The sequence below is a fragment of the Amblyraja radiata genome, chromosome 11, assembly GCF_010909765.2.
Source record: "Amblyraja radiata isolate CabotCenter1 chromosome 11, sAmbRad1.1.pri, whole genome shotgun sequence".
In the NCBI taxonomy this organism is placed as follows: Eukaryota; Metazoa; Chordata; class Chondrichthyes; order Rajiformes; family Rajidae; genus Amblyraja; species Amblyraja radiata.
This window is the reverse complement of record NC_045966.1, coordinates 10,940,245-10,961,982: the sequence shown is the minus strand read 5'-3', so window position 1 is coordinate 10,961,982 and position 21,738 is coordinate 10,940,245. Positions and strand designations below refer to the sequence as shown.

The 21,738-nt window shown below is 46.5% G+C and overlaps 1 protein-coding gene across 3 annotated transcripts in view; it reads right to left on the bottom strand.

Moving 5' to 3' along the window:
- Window positions 1-21,738, bottom strand: part of jade2 (jade family PHD finger 2) — a 146,290-nt gene that overhangs the window by 102,351 nt on the left and 22,201 nt on the right. For all 3 annotated transcript variants that reach the window (XM_033029311.1, XM_033029312.1, XM_033029310.1), the window contains one exon: window positions 19,564-19,649. In XM_033029311.1, coding sequence (XP_032885202.1) covers window positions 19,564-19,649 — 86 coding nt within the window. The remainder of the gene's footprint in view (window positions 1-19,563; window positions 19,650-21,738) is intronic.

Genomic DNA, 21,738 nt, shown 5'->3' with positions numbered 1-21,738 from the left:
CGGTAGAGATTTTTACCGTGGAGTCCAAAATCGCCTTATCTGAAAAATTCATGCTTTATTTCTCGAGTTATTAATGAAAATGTTCAAAAATCTGAATTTTTTTTTTTTTTAAACGGCTGGCTTTCGCTGATGATGTCACAATGCATCTGCGCGCTGTGTTACACAGGACCCAGCGGGGCCCACTTGGTCGAGTAACTATTAAAAGTTTGATCTTGGATGTGTGTGTGTTTGTTCGTGTGTTTGTTTGTTTGTTTGTGTATAATCACATCTTCTCAAAAAAACGACGTGCTGACGGTAAAATCTACAAAAATCTGACAAACTTTGAATTCTGCGCCATCTTGCTCGCAATGCGAATGTCATCACCCTCCCCACCCATCCCTCCCTCCTCCTTTGGTTGACGCCCGCTGCCCGCTCCCTGCTCCCTGCTGCCTGCTGCTCCCCCCCTCCCACCCTCCCTCCTCTCCCCCATCTCCTCCCCCCCTCCTCCCCTCCCCGGCCTCTTTCCTCTCTCCACCCCCTCCTCTCCCCTCCCACCCCCAGTCACCACACCAGGAGCATCTCAGGGTGCACAAGCAACCACGACAGCAGCGCCCCGAGAAGCAGCAGGAGGTCGCCCCAAGGAGCCGCTTAAGCAGCAGGTTGGCAAAGACGGATTGCGGCGCTTGCGCTCCAACCTCAGCTGCCGCTTCTCCCGAGCCTGCTCGGGCTTGGACAGTTTCTTCGACCACTGCGGACTCAAGCCCGAGGTGATCGAGAACCTGGCCAGGGAGAAGTTTGCCGCCGACGCTGCCTTCGAAAGCCTTGCCCTCAAGTTTAGCAGCGGGAGCTGCACAGGCTCGGAGAGCGAGCCGTGCCAGCACAGTAGCAGCGATAGCGGCAACGAGCCTTTCCCTTTGCTCCACCTATTGTATTCGTGTTTGACTTGATTGTACAATATCATCTGATCTGATTGGATAGCATCCAATACCAAGCTCTTCACTCTAAACAATAATAAACCTAATCTTCCAACCTCCAAGGTGCTTCACCAGACCAAACAAAACTTGACACCAAGCCATGTGAGGAGATAGTAAATCAGGTGGGCACGAGCTTAGTAGAAGAGGCAGGTTTCATGAAGAGCATGGAGCAATGGAGGAAATTGCAAAGAGCCAGGTTTAGTTCAGTTTTTAGGTTTAGTTATAGAGATACAGCGCGGAAACAGGCCCTTCGGCCCACCCAGCTATCCTGGCACACTTACACTATCCTACACTCTAGGGACAATTGACAATTTACAATGACTTTCATATTAAGAATGACTGGATAGACTCGGCTTGTACTCGCTAGAATTTAGAAGATTGAGGGGGGATCTTATAGAAACTTACAACATTCTTAGGGGGTTGGACAGGCTAGATGCAGGAAGATTGTTCCCGATGTTGGGGAAGTCCAGGACAAGGGGTCACAGTTTAAGGATAAAGGGGAAATCCTTTAGGACTGAGATGAGAAAAACATGGTGAATCTCTGTGAACTCTCTGCCACAGAAGGTAGTTGAGGCCAGTTCATTGGCTATATTTAAGAGGGAGTTAGATGTGGCCCTTGTGACTAAAGGGATCAGGGGGTATGGAGAGAAGGCAGGTACAGGGTACTGAGTTGGATGATCAGCCATGATCATATTGAATGGTGGTGCAGGCTCGAAGGGCCGAATGGCCTACTCCTGCACCTATTTTCTATGTTTCTATGTTACACAAAGCCAATTAACCGACAAACCTGCATGCCTTTGGAGTGTGGGAGGAAACCGGAGTTCCCAGAGAAAACCCACACGCAGGTCACGGGGAGAACGTTCAAACTCCGTACAGACAGCAGCCGTGGTCAGGATCATACCCGGGTCACTGGCGCCATAAGGCAGCAACTCTACCGCTGCGCCACCGTGCCGCTTATATTGTATATTGCAACAAAATAAAATGAGCAAGAAAGTGGGTCAGAGGGAGGCATCAATAGATTTATTTGCCTCTCCGCTTCCAAACCCACAAATTACTAAAGAATTAAGTAGAACTGGTCCAAGACCAACACAGAATGAGTCACCGGATCCGCCTCCACATTCTTGGCTTCTGGACAAATTGCGAGGCAAAGGTTATTTTACAATCTGAGCCAATTTGCAACACATAACTCCAGATTGCACAATCTGCTTCTCTTGTGTGTGAAAGATTATTTGTTGTCTGGGGCACTTGAAGGTGAGATACTTTATGTACACAACAGAGGCCGGACCAAATCCAGGCTGATGCATCAGGGCATCATTGACGGACAGTCACGGAAGCCTCATCTACCATCCGAGACTGACTGATGCACACCTTCCCATTCACCATTTTGATGAAGGCGTGGACCTGCCAACGTTGTCCAAACCAATATCTATCGCTCAATCAAACTATGCTGATCAACCCATGTTCCCGATGTTGGGCGAATCCAGAACCAGGGGCCACAGTTTATGAATAAGGGGAAGGCTATTTAGAACGGAGATGAGGAAAAACTTTTTCACACAGAGGGTTGTGAATCTGTGGAATTCTCTGCCTCAGAAGGCAGTGGAGGCCAATTCTCTGGATGCTTTCAAGAGAGAACTAGATAGAGCTCCTAAAGATAGCGGAGTCAGGGGATATGGGGAGAAGGCAGGAACGGGGTACTGATTGTGATCACTGCCATGATCACTGTGAATGGCGGTGCTGGCTCGAAGGGCTGAATTGGCCTACACCTGCACCTATTGTCTATTGTCTAAGTAAAAACAGAGACACAAGGAATGGCCCGTGTGGAGTCTGCACATTCTCCCTGCGATCTTGTGGGTTTCCCTTGGTGTTCCGGGTTCCTCCCACATCCCAAAGATGCGTAGGTTTGTAGTTAAATGGCCCACAGTAAAATTGCCCTTAGTGTGTACGGGGTGGATGAGAAAGTGGGATAGCATTGAAATAGTGGAAAGGGTCATTGATGGTCGGCATGGACCTGGTGGGCCGAAGGGCCTATTTCCATGCTGTATCTTTCAATTCAGTCACGACAATCAAGCCAAACACAAGTATAATAGACAGAGAGAAGAGAAAAATACTCGAGAGCAGAATATAGTTTCTCTACATTGTATTTTGGTTTAGATGCGCAGCAGAAACAAGCCCTTTGGCCCACTGAGCCCGCGCTGACTGCGATCCCCGTACACCCGCTCTATCCAAGGACAAGAGGTCACAGCTTAAGGATAAGGGGGAAATCCTTTAGGACCGAGATGAGAAAAACATTTTTCACACAGAGAGTGGTGAATCTCTGGAACTCTCTGCCACAGAAGGTAGTTGAGGCCAGTTCATCGGCTATATTTAAGAGGGAGTTAGATGTGGCCTTTGTGGCTTATGGGATCAGGGGGTATGGAGAGAAGGCAGGTACGGGATACTGAGTTGGATGATCAGCCATGATCATATTGAATGGCGGTGCAGGCTCGAAGGGCCGAATGGCCTCTACTCCTGCACCTATTTTCTATGTTTCTATCCTACACACTGCGGACAATTTACAATCTTTACTGAAGCCAATTAACCTATAAAACCTGTACGTCTTTGGCATGCGTGAGCAATATGAGGATATGACGTGCTGGTGGCGTATATCGTTGATTGAAGGCGTGGATCTGCCGTTGGATGAAGTGGTGTTGGGGTCTCGGTGAGTGAGGCCCGAAGTTGAGAGAGAGACAAAGTGAGGTCCTACTTGCGCCGGAGGATATGACTTGCTGCTTCAGTGAAAAGATAACCAAGGTGGATTTGCGAACTACAGCAGGCCCAGAAACAGAATAAGAGAGTGAAACAATCCAGAAGTGGAAGGACTTATAAATACTTACTTTTCACATTCATTCCTAAATGGGATGCTCTTTTATACCCATGTTCGTCACTGAACAAGCCTAATCCCAATGTCACCTACTGTCTTGTGTAGTGGCCAGATACTCCATTGGTAACTTGAAGTGTGGGATGCATCCTACAGCTCCGACACAGAGAGAATTATTGACACCATTGGTGGCATCTTTCACTCAGCGGGGTGAGGAAAACAGAACACGTGCAGTCTCACCAATGTTCTGTACAAGGTTGTCTGTTTTAAGGCCAAGACTTTCCCTTTTCCCTTTGTTCTTTCAGCAAAGACCAACTTCACCTCTCTAGACTCCAACCAGAGTTAGAGTGTGCAAAAGGGAACTGCAGATGCTGGAATATCGAAGGTACACAAAATGTACGCAGAGTTAGAGTGTGTTCATTTCATAAGTTAAAGGAGCAGAATCAGGCCATTCGTCCCATCAAGTCTACTCCGCCATTCAATCATGGCTGATCTATCTTCCCCTCTCAACCCCATTCTCCTGCCTTCTCCCCATAACCCCTGACACCGATATTAATCAAGAATCTATCTACCTCTAGGTCTTAAAAATATCCATTGACTTGGCCTCCACAGCCTTCCGTGGCAATGAATTCCACAGATTCACCACCCTCTGACCAAATAAATTCCTCCCCATCTCTTTCCCAAAGGAACACCCTTTAAATCTGAGGCTATGACCTCAGGTCCCAGACTCTCCCACTAGTGTAAACATCTTCTCCACATCACCTCTATCCAGGCATTTTACTATTTGGTAAGTTTCAATGAAGTTCACCCCTCATCCTTGCCAATTGTTGCATACCATCCCAACTTCAAAACTCAATTCCCTGACTGATGAAGGTCAGTGCGCCAAAAACCTTCTTCCCAAACCTATCAACCTGTGACTCCATTTTCAGGAAACTATATAGTAATCATAGTCCCTTCAGCGCCACCGCACTCCCCAGAGCCCTACTGCTCACCACGAAGGTTCTTTGACTCCCCAAAAATGGATGAATCTTGTGTGATAATTTATAATAATTATTCCAGTTATTTCCAATAATTTATATTCCCAGCCTCTTTTTAAATTAAAAAAATCCACAATGGATTAATATCTAATTTCCATAATGGAAAGCTGTCTAATCAAATTATCATAGTATCATAGTGTGAAAACAGGCCCTTCGGCCCAACGCTGACCAACATGCCCCATCTACATAAATCTTACCTGCCTGCACTTGACCCATATCTTTCCAACCCTATCCTATTCATGTACCTTTCCAAATGTTTCTGAAATGTTTTGATAGTCCCTTGTCCCAACTACTCCCTCTGACAGCTCGTTCCATACACCTACCACCCTTTGTATGGAAAAGGGTTCCTATTAAATCTTTCCCCCCCGCACCTTAAACCAATGTCCTCTGCTTCTCCAATGTACAGTCTATAATGCAGCTCTCCTGAAGGGGCTGTCCCACTGCGGCAACCTAATTGCCGAGTTTAGAAGAGTTTGAAAAAATGTCATGTTGAAGACCTCCTTCGACCTCCTTCGAATATGTTGAAGACCAGCTTCGACTAGCTACGACTAACTTCGGGAAAATTGGACACCGAATAGTGGAGAGTGAAAACGACCACCCTTCGACTATGATGAAGACTATCTATGACCACCTTTGACTACCCACAACTAACATCCCGACCTACTACGACAAAACCTACGAGTAAAAAAAGTATCGATTTTTTCCATGACGACCTTTTTTTACTCGCGGGCATTTTTCAACATGTTGAAAAATACGCTGTGACCTAGCTGATGCCTCTAGTACGCGGAGACCACTCTCGAGCATAAAGGAGAGTTAAAGACCTCCTACGACCTCGTGTCGACCATGCTGCGAGTCGAAGGCAAACTCGCCAGAACTCGTGGATTAGGTCGCCCAAGTGAGACAGCCCCTTGATGTCTTTCATGCAATTATATGGAAGGAACAGCAGATGCTGGTTTCTACCGAAGATAGACACAAAATGCTGGAGTACCAGCGGGACAGGCAGCATCTCTGGATAGAAGGAATGGGTGATAGAATGTTTCGGGTCGAGACCCTTCTTCAGACATAATGCAGTTCTGTAAGTTACAAGCAATAAAAGGAAACATATTCATACAGGGGTTGTGGCCAATTTTTTTTTACAAAAAGTGATACTCAACATGCAATAACCCCAGCGGAGTTAGAATTGTTATCAAGATGGGCTAACTGTTGTTATTTGTTGCGCAGTTCCTTAGCAACACTCATTATTTCTCATTACAGTGAAACCTTAATGGTCTCCTCATCAATTAATGCCATAGAAACAGCTTTCTAGAAAAACACACAAATTTAATATCAACAATATTTAGTGTTTTGAAGAGGAAACATTTGAATGTTTATGTATAGATGATAAATAAGTCATATTACTACTGTGTTACTCTGTTATTTTCTTGTCAGTCTCTTTAAACCTATAATTAGCTAAAGTTATGGATCTTATATTGAAAATAGTATGCAAGCACTAATGCGTTTAGGAACTGGAAGCCTATAAATAAAGAGTGAAAAAATGGAATAAGGTTAACAAACTGGAAGACACAAAACGCTGGGGTAACTCAGCGGGACAGGCAGCATCTCTGGAGAGAGGGAATGGGTGACGTTTCGGGTCGAGACCCTTCTTCAGTCTGAGATTCAGGTGAAAGGGAAAGGGGAGATATAGACGGTGATGTAGAGAGAGATATAGAACAAATGAATGATATGCAAAAGAGTAACGGTGATAAAGGAAACAGGCCTTTGTTGGCTGGGGACTGGGTGAAAACGAGTTACAGACAGTGAGACTCAACAAGACGACTTTGAAGCAGGTACGACGTGGGTGGGGGAGGGATGGAGAGAGAGGGGATACAAGGGTTACTTGAATGTAGAGAAATCAACATTCATGTAAGGTGCCCAAGCAAAATATGAGTGCTGTCCCTTACCACACTGGTATGTACCTTCAAGTCAATGAAGGCCAATGCAAAATAACTAAATAGTTCCCATTAATTAATAGATGAGGAAGGGTGTGACACAAGCGTTAAAATTACAAGAGGAATCAATGAGGCGGTTGTGGAGAGATACTCTTATATAGACTCAGGCAACATGGAGAGTGGGATTAAAAGGTAGACTAAACCCTATTTCTTAAGAAGTAATTACTTCATCTTTGGAGTCAATTAAGGAAAATAAATACCACTTAAGCACAGCAAGTATGAACTTATGCACAGTTTGTAAAAAATCCTGTTTAAACAGGCGGGTAAGTAATGCCACTTGTGTGTGAAAGCATCGTAATTATAGGCCAGTCAATAGAGCAATGGTGTAGGCAAATTACATGAGAAAGTTCAAAGGATGGTTTATGTGCTTTGAGACTGGTTATGGCACACATTAATGCCCCTGTCCCACTTAGGAAACCTGAACGGAAACCTCTGGAGACTTTGCGCCCCACCCAAGGTTTCCGTGCGGTTCCCGGAGGTTGCAGGTAGTGGAAGCAGGTAGGGAGACTGATAAAAACCTCCGGGAACCTCCGGGAACCGCACGAAGCAGAAGATGATGCTGCCAGCCTTTTCAGGACGGCCGATGACAGCGAGGCCAACATTTGTAACAAGATGGACACGAGGACGACTTTCACTTGTAGTTCTCGCCTCTCCCATCGGGCAAAAGGTACAGAAGTGTGAAAACGCACACCTCCAGTTTCAGGGACAGTTTCTTGCCAGCTGTTATCAGGGCGGTGGAGGCAGGTTCTCTGGATGCTTTCAAGAGAGAGCTAGATAAGGCTCTTAAAAAATAGTGGAGTCAGGGGATATGGGGAGAAGGCAGGAACGGGGTACTGATTAGGGATGATCAGCCATGATCACATTGAATGGCGGTGCTGGCTCGATGGGTCGAATGGCCTAGTCCTGCACTTATTGTCTATTGTCTATTTCCTATATCTGAACCATCCCACCACGCGGTCTTGAACTACTATCTACCTCATTGCGACCCTTGGACCATCTTTGATCGGACTTTAGTGGCTTTACCTTGCACTAAACGTCATTCCCTTATCATGTATCTGTACATGTGACTGGCTCGATTGTAATAATGTATTGTCTTTCCGCTGACTGGTTAGCACGTAACAAAAGCTTTTCACTGTACCTCGGTACACGTGACAATGAACAAAACCGAACTTGCAATGCCACTGCAGCTTCACCCTGCCCAGTGTTTCAATTGCAATGTAAACACAACTCAAATCTGCGCTCAGACCACAATCTGCCACTGGATTAAAGAGCGAGGAATCCTAGGGGTGATATCTTGTTACACTTTACTCATGGAGTTGGATTTGACACTGTCGTGTGTTTTGACACTGACCTAGGTTTAGTGTCAATGCCAAACATATGTCATGAATAGATTCATCTCCGGCAGTCGGGGAGAGATTATGTTGAAGATAGACACAAAAAGCTGGAGTAACTCAGCGGGGCAGGCAGCAACTCTGGAGAGAAGGAATGGGTGACGTTTTGGGTCGAGGCCCTTCTGCAGAGATGATGTTGGTTGGCCCAATTGCTTTCTGTGGATACTTTATTCGCTCAAGTCCGCCTTATACATGAACACAGCTGCGCGGGTCCAGATCTCCAGGCAGCGGCAGAGATAACGGTAGGTTTGAACTCTTCCAGGGACAGCTAATCTCATTGTATAAATTGGAAATTCTTCGCACAGGGCAGAATGCCACATGTTCTTAAGCAATTCAATAAATTTTCTTCTCAGCACACCAAACAATCCAATTAAACAAAAAGTGAAGTTAAATGTTTGTCTCGATATCACAACAGCATCTCTATCTGATTTCCAAGCCTGGGTCACCTTTCATTGTTTAGTCTAGACACCTTACATTTAATGAAAGCAAGTAATCGGATACGGGGTTACATGGCAATATCCTTGCACATTGCTACAGAAGTAACCACATCCCTCTCTTACTGCAAGTGAGACGGACAAGATATTACTAATTGACTATTCTTCGTAGTGATCAAAATACTGTGTGAATTTCCTCCAGGGTGCTCTGGTTTCCTCCCACATCCCAACGATGTGTGGGTTGGTAGGTTGAGTGGCCGCTGTAAAATTGCTCCTGGTGTGGAGGGAGCAGATGAGAACGTGGACAACATAGAACTTGCTTGTAGCGTGCATAGCCTAAAGTTGTAGAGCAAGGGTAGACATCCAGGCCAGGACAGCATCAGTTACTGGGTGGGTGGCTTTGATGCCCCCAGGAAAAAAGCCTCAGAGGGCGGTCATTCATGATGTGTGGGGTGGTCTGGTCTGGATGTCCACAGTCGCAAGCAGGGCTGTCTGTCATCCGCCACTGATGCAGGTGATGGGCTGTTCTTGCATGGAGGGTGCGGGTTCCGTTCAGGGTTAGCCATTGCTTGTGATGGAGGCCAAAACCCAGTGGTTTCACTGTGGGGTCTGCTATGACATCTCCGTTGTTGGTGTTGGCATCTTTCCAGGCTCCGCACCACTCAGCCTTGGAGTCAAAGTCTTCCAGGGACTTAACGGAAGACCAGAAGGGTTTGCGGGACTTCAGGCGCATGTTGGGCAGATTGTTCGAGCCAGCATGGATGGGAAGGTCAGGGTTAGCCTCGACGGTGCACCAATCTTTCAACATCCTCTCCCTTCTGCGTATGCTGGGAGGGACGATAAGAGAGAGGGCAGGGAGCCACTGCAAAGGTGTTGACTTAAGAGTCCCTGTGATGACCCGCATTGCAGAATTAAGGACAGTGTCAACTGGTTTGGTGTGGCAGCAATTAGCCCAAGCTGTTGAGCAAAACACAGCTGTTCCAGTAGACTAGGGCTAAGCTTGCGGTACGGAGGGTGTGTGCATTGGATCCCCAGCTGTTGCCTGCAAGGTTCCTGATGATGTTGACCCTGGCTTTATAACTGGTGTGAATAGGCAGTGGGCTGAAGGGCCCGTTTCCATGCTGTATCTCTAAACTACACTAAATACAGATTTAAGAGAAACGAGGAACTGCAGATGCTGGTTTAGAGAAAAAGAGAAAATTACTGAACTGGCTTGCAACTGATACAGAAGTAGCATCGGGCGACACAGTGGTAGAGTTGCTGCCTTACAACGCCAGAAGCCAAGGTCCGATCCTGACCACGGGGTGCTGTCCGTACGGAGTTTGCACGTTCTCCCCGTGACCGCGTGGGTTTTCTCCGCTTTCCTCCCACATTCCAAAGACGTACAGGCTTGTAGGTTAGTTGGCTCGTGTATAATTGTCCCTAGTGTGTAGGATAGAACCAGTGTACGGGTGATCACTGGTCGTTGGGGACAGTGGGCTGAAGGGCCTGTTTCCACGCTGTATCTCGAAACCAAAACTTAGCTAAACTAAGGATACACTGAGCCCAAGCCATCAGTTGTTTAAGTGGACTGTAATTAATGACAGCCCAGACCTCTCCACAATTGCATCCAACTCGACCACGCACTGAAGTGAGGTGATATGGTTGGATTTTACTCCAAGAGTGGCTCGTGGATTAAGTTGCAGAATTTTAATCTAACCTCCACTTAAAATAGTTGTTTTGGGTGCGTTGGCTTCACTGGTACATTTCAGAGTGGCATTCGCGAGAAAAATACAACAACGCCAGTTTTATCTGGAAACTGGCAGAGATTACAGGCATTTGGGAACGGAGAGAGGACTGTGGCTTTATAGCTGCCTCCAGCTCCAGCAAAAGGAACAAACACATGACATTGGACCCAATTCTGGTGGCCTAATATTTTCAAATTGTAGAGTGATACAGTGTGGAAACAGGCCCATCAGCCCAACTTGCCCACACCGGCCAACATGTCCCAGCTATACTAGTCCCACCTGCCTGCATTTGGCCCATATCCCTCCAAACCTGCCTTATCCATGTACCTGTCTAACTATTTCTTAAACGTTGGGATAGTCCCTGCCTCAACTACCTCCTCTAGCATCTTGTTCCATACACCCACCACTCTTTATGTGAAAAAGTTACCCCTCAGATTCTTATTAAATATTTTCCCCTTCACATTAAACCTACGTCCTCTGATTCTCGATTACGTTTCTCTGGGCAAGAGTCTCTTGGGGCATGTTGGTCGGCCTGGCCATGTTGGCCTGAAGGGTCTGTTTCCACGCTGTGTGACTCTACCACTCCAGATGGGCAAGTGGTAACATTTCATTAGTTTTCGTGCAAAAAATGTTTGGCAGAGATATTGTGGGACGAAGAACTTTACTGCTCCAAACTTTTTTTTCTGGTTCATTATATTGTTTACAGTGTAGATTTTCATTGTTCTATCTGGGACATCTCTATACTATTAAAAGTCTCATCTTGTATGTATGTATACGAGTGTGTGTTGTCTTTGTCTTTCTACCTTCTTCAAAACGCCACCCGCTAGCGCAGAAATATTCACACATTATTATCACATTTACCCCGTCGACAACATAAACTGCTTCACTTCACGTTACATGCTGTATTTCACAACTTATAAATAGTGAAAAATAGCCCGCCCGTGGCCTTGCTCAGGTCCTTGCCCCGCCCGCGGCCTCGCTCGACTCCTCGGGTCCACTCCCGCCCACGGTGAGTGCTGGAATATTGCAACATGTCTGCACTTGGTCTAGTATAACAATAAAACACTCTAGACTCTTGACTGTATTCTGATCATTATTAATTGCCTCACAAATGAAAGATTACGCAGTTGCTTCAAGTTATCCATAATCTTTGAATAGACAATAGGATGTTTTAAAACAATCAGAACCACCATGGTTAAGTGCTAAATGTTATAGCATTCACAATTTAAGTCCCATGACAATAAAACTCTTCCTCTTGTTAGTGTAGCACAGCATGAGATGCTGGACAGCAAATCACAAGTTAATCCTAAACATAGAAAATAGGTGCAGGAGTAGGCCATTCGAGCCAGCACCGCCATTCAATATGATCATGGCTGATCATCCAAAATCAGTTCGGACTTGAACCCCGCAAGCAACAGACTTGAACCCCCAAATATAAACTATTTTGGATTATTGTCAATAAATGTTTTTGTCCATTTTGGAGGTCTGACCTGTTAAATGGCACTAGGGATGTGTCCCACATAAATTCCCGGTTTCCTATAGATTTTGCCAACTACGCCGATTCAAAAAAATTATCTTCAGGATCACATTTACGCATCTTTGGTCCCAATGTGTACACTTCATGCCTGCAACAAGCTGCACTAATCACACAAACGCCTGTTTCACGTTAAGGCCAGTTAGCTTTTAGAGTCTCCACTAATGTTTTCTGGATGATGTACACTGAACCTATGCCAAAGGGATTTAAAACGTGTTAAATACTTTACAGCATGTCCTTTTCTTTCCGCAAACCGTTATAAATGTAATCGTTTGAAAGAGGGAAGAATACTTCAAACTGGCTCACAGCTCCTATCCGCACCTTCTTTTGATAAACTGAGCTATATTTCAATGAACAATTTAGTCATTGGCATGCCTTCCTTCCCACCGTTCAGTATTATTTTGTTACATTTTCTCTCTCCTGCTCTGGGGATTAACTTGAATTATTCACCAAATTAGCTTTCATGCCCCACAGAAAAAAAGCAAAAGCATATTTACTGTCAGGAAATCATCAATGCATTTGTGGGAATTAGTGATCGAGCTAAATTTCCATTTGTTGCAGGCTGTAAACAAAAGCAAATAGACCATTCCCAGGCAAACTGCACAGAGCATTTACCATATAGATCAGATTTCACCAAATGAATCCCATAAGGAAACTTTACGGTGCCAGTATAGATAGTACAGTGCGTACCCATGACAGATCATGCTAATGGCACCTAGTGGCTGTTATGAGTAGTTAGGTTTAGTTTGTTTAGTTAAGAGATACAGCGCGGAATCAGGCCCTTCGGCACATCGAGTCAGCGCCGACCACCAACACAATCCTATACTGGGGACAGTTTTTACCAAGCCAATTAACCTACGAACCTGCACATCTTTGTAGTGCGGGAGGAAACCTACGCAGGTCACGGGGAGAACGTACAAACTCCGTACAGACAGCACCCGTAGTCAGGATCAACCCGGGACTCTGGCGCTGCAAGGCAACAACTCTACCGCTGCGCCACCGTGACGCCCAGGTACTAAATAGGCAAAAGGGCGTGAAAGGTGAAAAGGACTACATCAACATTATTTCTCACTTTTACACGCTGTTTTATTTTATAAGATTGTGTGATTGGAGCAGAATTAGGCCATTTGGGCCATCAAGTCTAATCCGCCATTCAATCATAGCTGATCTATCTCTCCCTTCTAACCCCTTTCTCCCCATGACCCCCGACACCCGTACTAATCAAAAATCTATCTATCTCCGCCTTATAAATATAGATTGACTTGGCCTCCACAGCCATCTGTGGCAAGGAATTCCACAGATTCACCACCCTCTGACTAAAGAGATTCCTCCTCATCTCCTTCCTGATGGTACGTCCTTTAATTCTGAGGCTATGACCAGTGGAAACATCCTCTCCACATCCACTCTATCCAGGCCTATCAATATTTTGAGCAAGTACCTAATTTATTACAGCTGTGGGGAAGTCGTTCTATCAAAAGATATGAGCAAGGATATCTGAGGTGTTACACAGAATTGATTTGACAGAGGAAGAGGGGTAGTAACTGGAGCGCGGCTGACTTAGTGAGGGAGGAATGGAGGAGGGAATCCAAAGGAGGCTAAAGTACGGCTGGGGGTGGTAGGGGCAGATACAATAGTGGCAGCTGATTTGACAGTGGCATTCCAGATGTTTTTACATAGGCAAATGGATATGCAGAGACTGGAGGGATATGGGTTATCACCAGGCAGGTAAGAGATGGATGGTCCTGGCGTATGTGAGGGTGAAAGATTCCAAGATGGCCACTATTTATGTGCTGGTCACAGAAGCCGATCTGCAATCACGCATTACAATCGCTCCACACTTTTAAATCTCTACATTCCTTACTTTAACTCTGATCTTAAACTCCTCTCAGGATCTGTCCATTCTGCAACTCCCAGCAATTGGCTTTACCTTGCACTAAACGTTACTCCCTTATTATGTATCTGTACACTCTGAATGGCGCAACTGTAATCATGTATTGTCTTTCTGCTGGCCGGTTAGCGCGCAACACAGCCTTGCGCTGTACCACGTGACAATAAACTAAAGTGAACTGATGTAAGGCACAGACATGGCGGGCCGAAGGGCCTGTTTCCATGCTGTACTGTTCTATGCGCTATGTGAACGGAATGAGCAGAGCCAATACAAGGTAAAGACATGGCACTGATGGGATTTGCGTTCAAGAAACCCCTGGACATAGGATCGGAGGTTCCAAGAGGCAAGGCAAGGGTTAAACCACAGGGAGAATCACCAGATACAAGCAGAAACAGTGACCCATCACATTGATTATGTGTTGTTACCAAACTGCAAGGACTAACACGTTATATATTCATCGTGGGATCCACAAGGAACTAGGTGCTAGTGGAATCAAGGGATATGGGGAGAAGGCAGGCACGGGTTGTTGATTGGGGACGATCAGCCTTGATCACAATGAATGGCGGTGCTGGCTCGAAGGGCCGAACGGCCTCCTCTTGCACCTATTTTCTATGTTTCTAGGAACTGCAGACGCTGAAATGTTGAGCAAAACACAAAGCGCTGCAGTAACTCTGGGATAGCTGGGTTAGGCAGCATTTGCGGAGGGAATGGTTCGACGACATTTCGGGGTCAGGACTTTATTGTCGCCCATCCACTCCCTCCGCAGATGCTGCCGGACCCGCTGAGTTTTCCCCGCACTTTGTGTATATTTATTACTGTTGTCCAGTGTGCCTGTGAAACAGCAGCAGGTGAGAACGTCATTATTGCAGTTCAGATTCGGTACATTTGACTAACAAACATTCTAATCTCTTGACTTGTGACATGATTCAAGGGCAATTAGGGATGGGTCTTTAAAAATATTGGCCATCCCACAATAATGCGGCATGGGGGCACAGCGGTAGAGCTGCTGCCTTACAGCGCCAGAGACATAGAAAATAGGTGCAGGAGTAGGCCATTTGGCCCTTCGAGCCTGCACCGCCATTCAATATAATCATGGCTGATCATCCAACTCGGTATCCCATACCTGCCTTCTCTCCATACCCCCTGATCCCTTTAGCCACAAAGGCCACATCTAACTCCCTCTTAAATATAGCCAATGAACTGGCCTCAACTACCTTCTGTGGCAGAGAATTCCAGAGATTCACCACTCTCTGTGTGAAAAATGTTTTCCTCATCTCGGTCCTAAAAGATTTCCCCCTTATCCTTAAACTGTGACCCCTTGTTCTGGACTTCCCCAACATCGGGAACAATCTTCCTGCGTCTAGCCTGTCCAACCCCTTAAGAATTTTGTAAGTTTCTATAAGATCCTCCCTCAATCTTCTAAATTCTAGCGAGTACAAGCCGAGTCTATCCAGTCTTCCTTCGTATGAAAGTATGAAAGTATGAGACCCGGATTCTACCCTGACCACAGGTGCTGTCTGTACGGAGTTTGTACATTCTCCCCGTGACCTGCGTGGGATTCCTCCCACGGTCGAAAGACGTACATGTTTGTCGGTTAATTGGCTTGGTAACATTGTAAATTGTCCCCAGTGCCTGTAGGATAGTGTTAGTGTGTGAGGATTGCTGGTCGGCGCGGACTTGATGGGCTGAAGGGCCTGTTTCCGCGCTCTAAACTAAACACATTATATTTGATCATACCAAGTGTGTGAACAATACAAGTCACCTCCGTTGCCGTTCCGATTGAAAACGATAGGACACGTTAATATTAAACAAGAACAGGGAGGCCAGACGGCAGGAGTACCCTCTACCCTTCACCATCTTCTGTCCCTACGATTAGATTTACAGCCTTCTCTCTTCTGATTGCGTAAGAGCAGGTAGTAAAGGGTCTGTTCCACTGCCGGCGACTGTCACAGTTGTAGCAGGTCGCCGAAAAAGCAGCGAATGGACCTCCTCCCCCCCCCCCCCACGACAATGTCTATGACAACCTATCACCAGGTCGACGTCAAGCTACGGCAAGCTACTGACAACCGGCGACCTACGTCCACCTACGACCACACAGGCGACAACCGAAGTCAACCTACGTCCACAAGCTACGACTCTGTCAGCGACAACTGAAGACAATTCAGTCGCCGGCCGGTGCCTGTCGCCGGTTGACGTAGGTTGTCGCCAATGGAATTTACCGAAGGCAGCACCCGGTGACAACCAACTTCACCTGGGCTTCACCCTGGCGACAACCTGCAACAGCGCCTACTACAGGAGAAGACAAGCTACGGCAAGCCCACGGGCGCCTAAATGTTTTGGACATTTCAAAATCCAGTGGCGACCAGAAAAATATTACGACTCTTTAGTCGACTTGAGGAGACAACTCATGACTATGCAGGCGTCACCCCGCAACCATGTGAAAACAGCCTAGACTCGCCGAAAAAAATCACCCAAGTCGGACAGGCTCTTAAGTGTGTACTCCGCCACTGTACTCTAAGTGGCATCCTGTTATTTGGCACTGCCATCTCCAAACTATCACACAGAAAAGTTAAAATCCCTGGAGCTTCACCCACAATTGTGAAGTACTTTTTAAATAATTAAACTGAATGGCATCAAAGGCAAACAATGACAAAATTGTTTCCTTCATCATGGTAGCATGGTGGCGCAGCTGGTAGAGCTGCTGCCTCACAGTGCCAGAGGCACGGGTTCGATCCCGACCTTGGCTGCTGCCTGTGTGGAGTTTGCACGATCTTCCTGTGATCTTGTGGGTTTCCCCCCCCAGATGCTCCGGTTTCCTCCCACAGCCCAAAGATGTGCGGGTTTATCGGTCAACTGGCCCTCTGTAAATCGGCCCTAATGTATAGGGAGTGGATGGGAAAGTGGGATAACATAGAACTAGTGTGAATGGGCGATCGATGGTTGGTGTGGACTTGGGTGGGCCGAAGGGCCTGTCTTCCTACTGTGTCGATGAACTACACTAAACATGTGATAGGAGCAGAATTAGGCCATTCGTCCCATCACGTCTACTCCGCCATTCAATCATGGCTGATCTATCTTTCCCTCTTAACCTCATTAGATAATAGACAATAGGTGCAGGAATAGGCCATTCGGCCCTTCGAGCCAGCACCTCCATTCAATGTGATCATGGCTGATCATCCCCAATCAGTACCCCGTTCCTGCCTTCTCCTCATATTCCCTGACTCCGCTATTTTTAAGAGCCCCATCTAGCTCTCTCTTGAAAGCATCCAGAGAACCTGCCTCCACCGCCCTCCGAGGCAGAGAATTCCACAGACTCACAACTCTCTGTGAGAAAAAGTGTTTCCTCGTCTCCGTTCTAAATGGCTTACCCCTTATTCTTAATTCCATTCTCCTGGCTTACTCCTTATTCTTAATTCCATTCTCCTGCCTTCTCCCCATAGCCCCTGATACCTGTACTAATCAAGAATCTATCTACCTCTGCCATAAAAAATATCCATTGCCTTGTCCTCCACAGCCTTCTGTGGCAATGAATAATGTGGTATGATAATCTTCTGTACCCTTTCATGGAAACCCCACGGTAAAATATGTTTACAGTAATCTTCCAGAAATAACTTTTTTAAAGTTGAAGTTGCTATTGCTTCGCCTTTAAAACCTGATCATTATTTATTGTTATTACATCAGCCTTGCTGCTGCACTGCCGTTATTTTTGAGGAGGCAACTTTGCACCACTTCCTGTGGTGCACGGCAAACTGAACGCAACACACCCATGCAGAGCAAACCCTTCCCTTCACCCAACACGTCCAACTAAGTCAGCAATCCTCTGCTCCGGCACGGGCGTCTGTGGAGGCCAAAACATCGGGGGGCTTTCAAGGCGGACATTGACCGCTTTTTGATGAGTGAGGGTGTCCAAGTCACGGGGAGAAGGCAGGAGAATGGGGTTCAGAGGGAGACGATTGAAAGGCATAGACTCGATGGGCCGAATGGCCTAATTCTACATCTACAACTTATGGTACATGAACAAACTCTAACGCTGGTTGCAGACCAAGCTGAAGTTGGCTTTTGCTGAAAGAACAAAGGGAAAAGAGGGAAAAAAAAGGAAATTCTTGGGGTTAAAATGGACATCTGATACACTGCTGTTGTGTCCTTGTTATATCTTGTTATTTATATCTTGCACTAAATGTTGGACAATATATCCTTTGGTAATGCATTGTGGATGGCTTGATTGTATTCACGTAGTCTTTCCTTTGACTGGGTTGCAGGCTAACTAAAGCTTTTCATTCTACTTTGGTACATGTGACACTAAACTAAACTAACAAACTAGATGTTGCAACGCCCAATTTTATCACCAAGTCCTTTGTGCAGACTCCAAAGTAGAAACTCTTCATGCTAAATACGAGTTAATTGGGTGTAACTGCTAGCACAACAATATTCAGCCTTAATAAATGAAATTACTATGATCTGCCATCTAAACATTTGACATCAATATTGTAGAAATTGTCATTTTGACTGATTGAAATATACGTCCTGGAAACAAGCCCTTCAGCCCACCGAGTCCACGCTGACCATCGATCACTTGTACACACTCGTTCTATGTTCCCCCACTTTTGCATCTGCTCCCTGCACAAGGGGAAATTACATCGGTCGAACGACCCACAAACCCGTGCACGTCTTCTGGGATTCAAGGAAACCGGAGCACCTGGAGGAATCCCACCGCGGTCACGGGGAGAGCGTGCCAACTCCACATAGACAGCACCGGAAGTCAGGATCGGACCCGGGTCTCTGGCGTGGTGAGGCAGCAGCTTTGAATAATGTCTCAGGTACAGGCACACGAGACGATAGAACTTTATTTATCCCACGGTCCGCCAACAGTGATAAAACACGACGAGATACATGAAGCATGAAATTAAAGTGAGGAGTGGAAACTCCAGAATTTGGGATGTGCAAAGATTGGTGAGGGAGAAGGGGAGTCAGTTCACCCCATGACAGAAGGGGGAGGAATTGTACATTGTAAAGGGCCTATCCCACGAGCATGCGACTGCATGCGGCAAGCGCAACCAAACCGGAACCGGGGGCAGCGCGGAGGTCGAGTGATCCCCATACAGGGCCTGTCCCACCAGCATGCAACTGCATGCGGCGAGCGCGACCAAACCGGAAGCGGGGGCCGCGCGGAGGTCGAGTGATCCCGTACGAGTTGACGTGAAGTTCGAGCGAAGTCCGCGGGACGTTCGCGCTAGTCGTACTCCGTCATGACGCTGCGTACGGCGTCGAGACTTTGCGCACGCCCGTCGAGGCGGTGCGTACGGCCTCAATGCGGCTGTGGGCCGTAAGGCCGTTGCCGGGCGGAATTTTTGGACAGTCTCAGTTTTTCGGAGCCCCGCGCGATGTCGGGACCAGCTCCGCACAACTCCGGCGATCGAAGTGGGACCGGCCCCGCGAGGGCGTACGGCTCAAGTGACCACGTTAGGTCGCGCTTGCCGCATGCAGTCGCATGCCAGTGGGACAGGCCCTTAATACTGTCATCTTTTTTTTTGCAACCAGTTTCGAGAATTATTCACAACTCAATTGAAAAGGCAATCTGTGCCGAAGCATTTTAAATGAAACCAATGGATCCTTGGACGTTTTTTTAGAATTCAACTGTTGACCGTCTTTTTTGATTAACTAATAAACAGCGCCAGTGATAGACAGAGATGTCCATGCCCGATGACTGCACTGAAACACATTTGCAGAAGGAGCGGAATATTGAAACAAACAAACCTCTGAAGGCTTCTTCTCTTCCTGTCTCGCCCAAGGGTGCTTTGTAGTTGCTGATTTAGAACCAGGAGACCATAATGTTATGTGACCTTCGGAGAGGGGAGCGGAGAGAAGAAAGTTAGACATCGGTATTCAAGATGAAAGGGATGTCACACGAAAAAACTGAACAAGTTGCATTAATCCAATCCAATCCAACTTTATTTGTTAAGCACTTTAAAACAACCAATGTTGACCAAAGTGCTGTACAGAAGAATAAACAAGACATCATAAACAGACAACATAACAGCTCACATGAGGCGCAAAAATTACATATGAAATACAACAATAAATTAAAAGACATAAAACATGAGTAAAAATAATAACCACACAATAAAAGCAATCAAAATAAGAAATTAAAGAGTGCTTTACATAGAAAAAAATAATAATTAAGCTTCAGAACATCCATAGAAAAAATTAAAATTAAGAAAAATGACACAACATATTGTATAATTCAACACAAACGTCCCCCCACAACAGAATAAAAATTTCCACTGTGGGGAAAGGCATCAGAAAGCTCAGTCCTCTCCCTCTGTGATCACCTGAGGTCGGGGCCTATTTGTGGCCTCCGCAGCCAGTCCGATGTTTTCAGGCCCTCTTGCCGGGAAGCTGGAATGCCGGCATCGGGTGAACACTCCTCGACGGCTTGGAAATGTCTGGAGCGGCCGCTTCCTCCCCGGAGACCGCGGCACCCGAAGTCTTCAGACCGCGCTGGTTGGAGCTCCGACTCTGGTGATCTCGAATCCCAGGCTCCGCGGTGTTTAAATCCAGCGCCGCCTGCGACTGGACGCTCCTCAGCCACAGCTCCTCGGATGTTGGTCGGCGGTCACAGTACTCCGGAGCTTACCGCACGGTGACCCGGTAAGGCATCACCCACTCCGTGTTGGTGTCCCAGCGCTGCACCGCCGCCGAAGCTGTAGTCCCGGCCGATCCCGACAGGAAACGCTGCAACAGTCTGATGGTAGGCCGCGAGGAAGGGGCGAAGAAGCAGCTCGGAAGGAAACCGCCTCTCCGACCAGGTAGGGACCAGGAAAAGTTCCCCCCTTCCCCTCCCCCCACCTACCACATAAAAGAAGACCTCCGACAAACATTTTGTAGTAACAGGACTAAAAATAAAAATAAAAAAGGGTGAAAGGACGGACTGCAGGCAGAGCAGCCATACACAACGGCGCCCCACTCCTGCAGTCCGCATTAATGGAAACATTATGTAGGTGTAGGCCATTCGGCCCTTCGAGCCAGCACCGACATTCAATATGATCATGGCTGAACATCCAAAATCAGTACCCCGTTCCTGCTTTCTCCCCATATCCCTCGATTCCATTAGCCCAAAGAGTTAAATCTTGACAACAAACTAATTGATTTTGCAGCTGTTAAAAATAAACATGTTTTACAAGTCACACTCAAGTAAAAGGTCTGGAGAGTTGACAAAGAGAATGTTTGCCTCAGTTAATGATGGTGCAAATGTCAATATTACAGGGGAATCTGAGAATGTGTAGGAAGGAACTGCAGATGCTGGTTTAAACCGAAGAAAGACGTACAAAGCCGGAGTAATTCAGCGGGTCAGACAGCATCTCTGGAGAAAAGGAATAGGTGACGTTTCGGGTTGAGACCCCTTCTTCAGACTGAGAGTCAGGGGAGAGGGAGGCTAGAGATATGGAAGGGTAAGGTGTGAAAACAGATCAAAGCAGACGATGATCAAGGAACTGTAGAAGGGAGAGATAGATCAGCCATGATTGAATGGCGGATTAGACTTGATCGGCCGAATGGCCTATTTCTGCTCCTATTACTTATGACCTTATGGATATGCAGGAAATGGAGGGATATGGATCAGGTACAGGCAGAGGAGATTAGATTCACTTGGCATGATGTTCAGCATGGACATTGTGGGCCGAAGGGCCTGTTCCTGCACTGTACTGGTCTGTGTTCTATGAAGACTGCAAGTTAATGCACTGAGAACTACAAGTGAAAGCAAGTGGCAGAACATCGGAATGCCAACTCCGTGACCTGGGACATCATTCTCCAAGTGTGCAGTCACAGTGCCAACGTCTATTTGAAAATCGCTTATTCAATTATCACTTTTTGCTTTGGTGTCAACTTCTTAAATATTAAAAGATAATATTGATATTACAGTTTGTGTCTCTT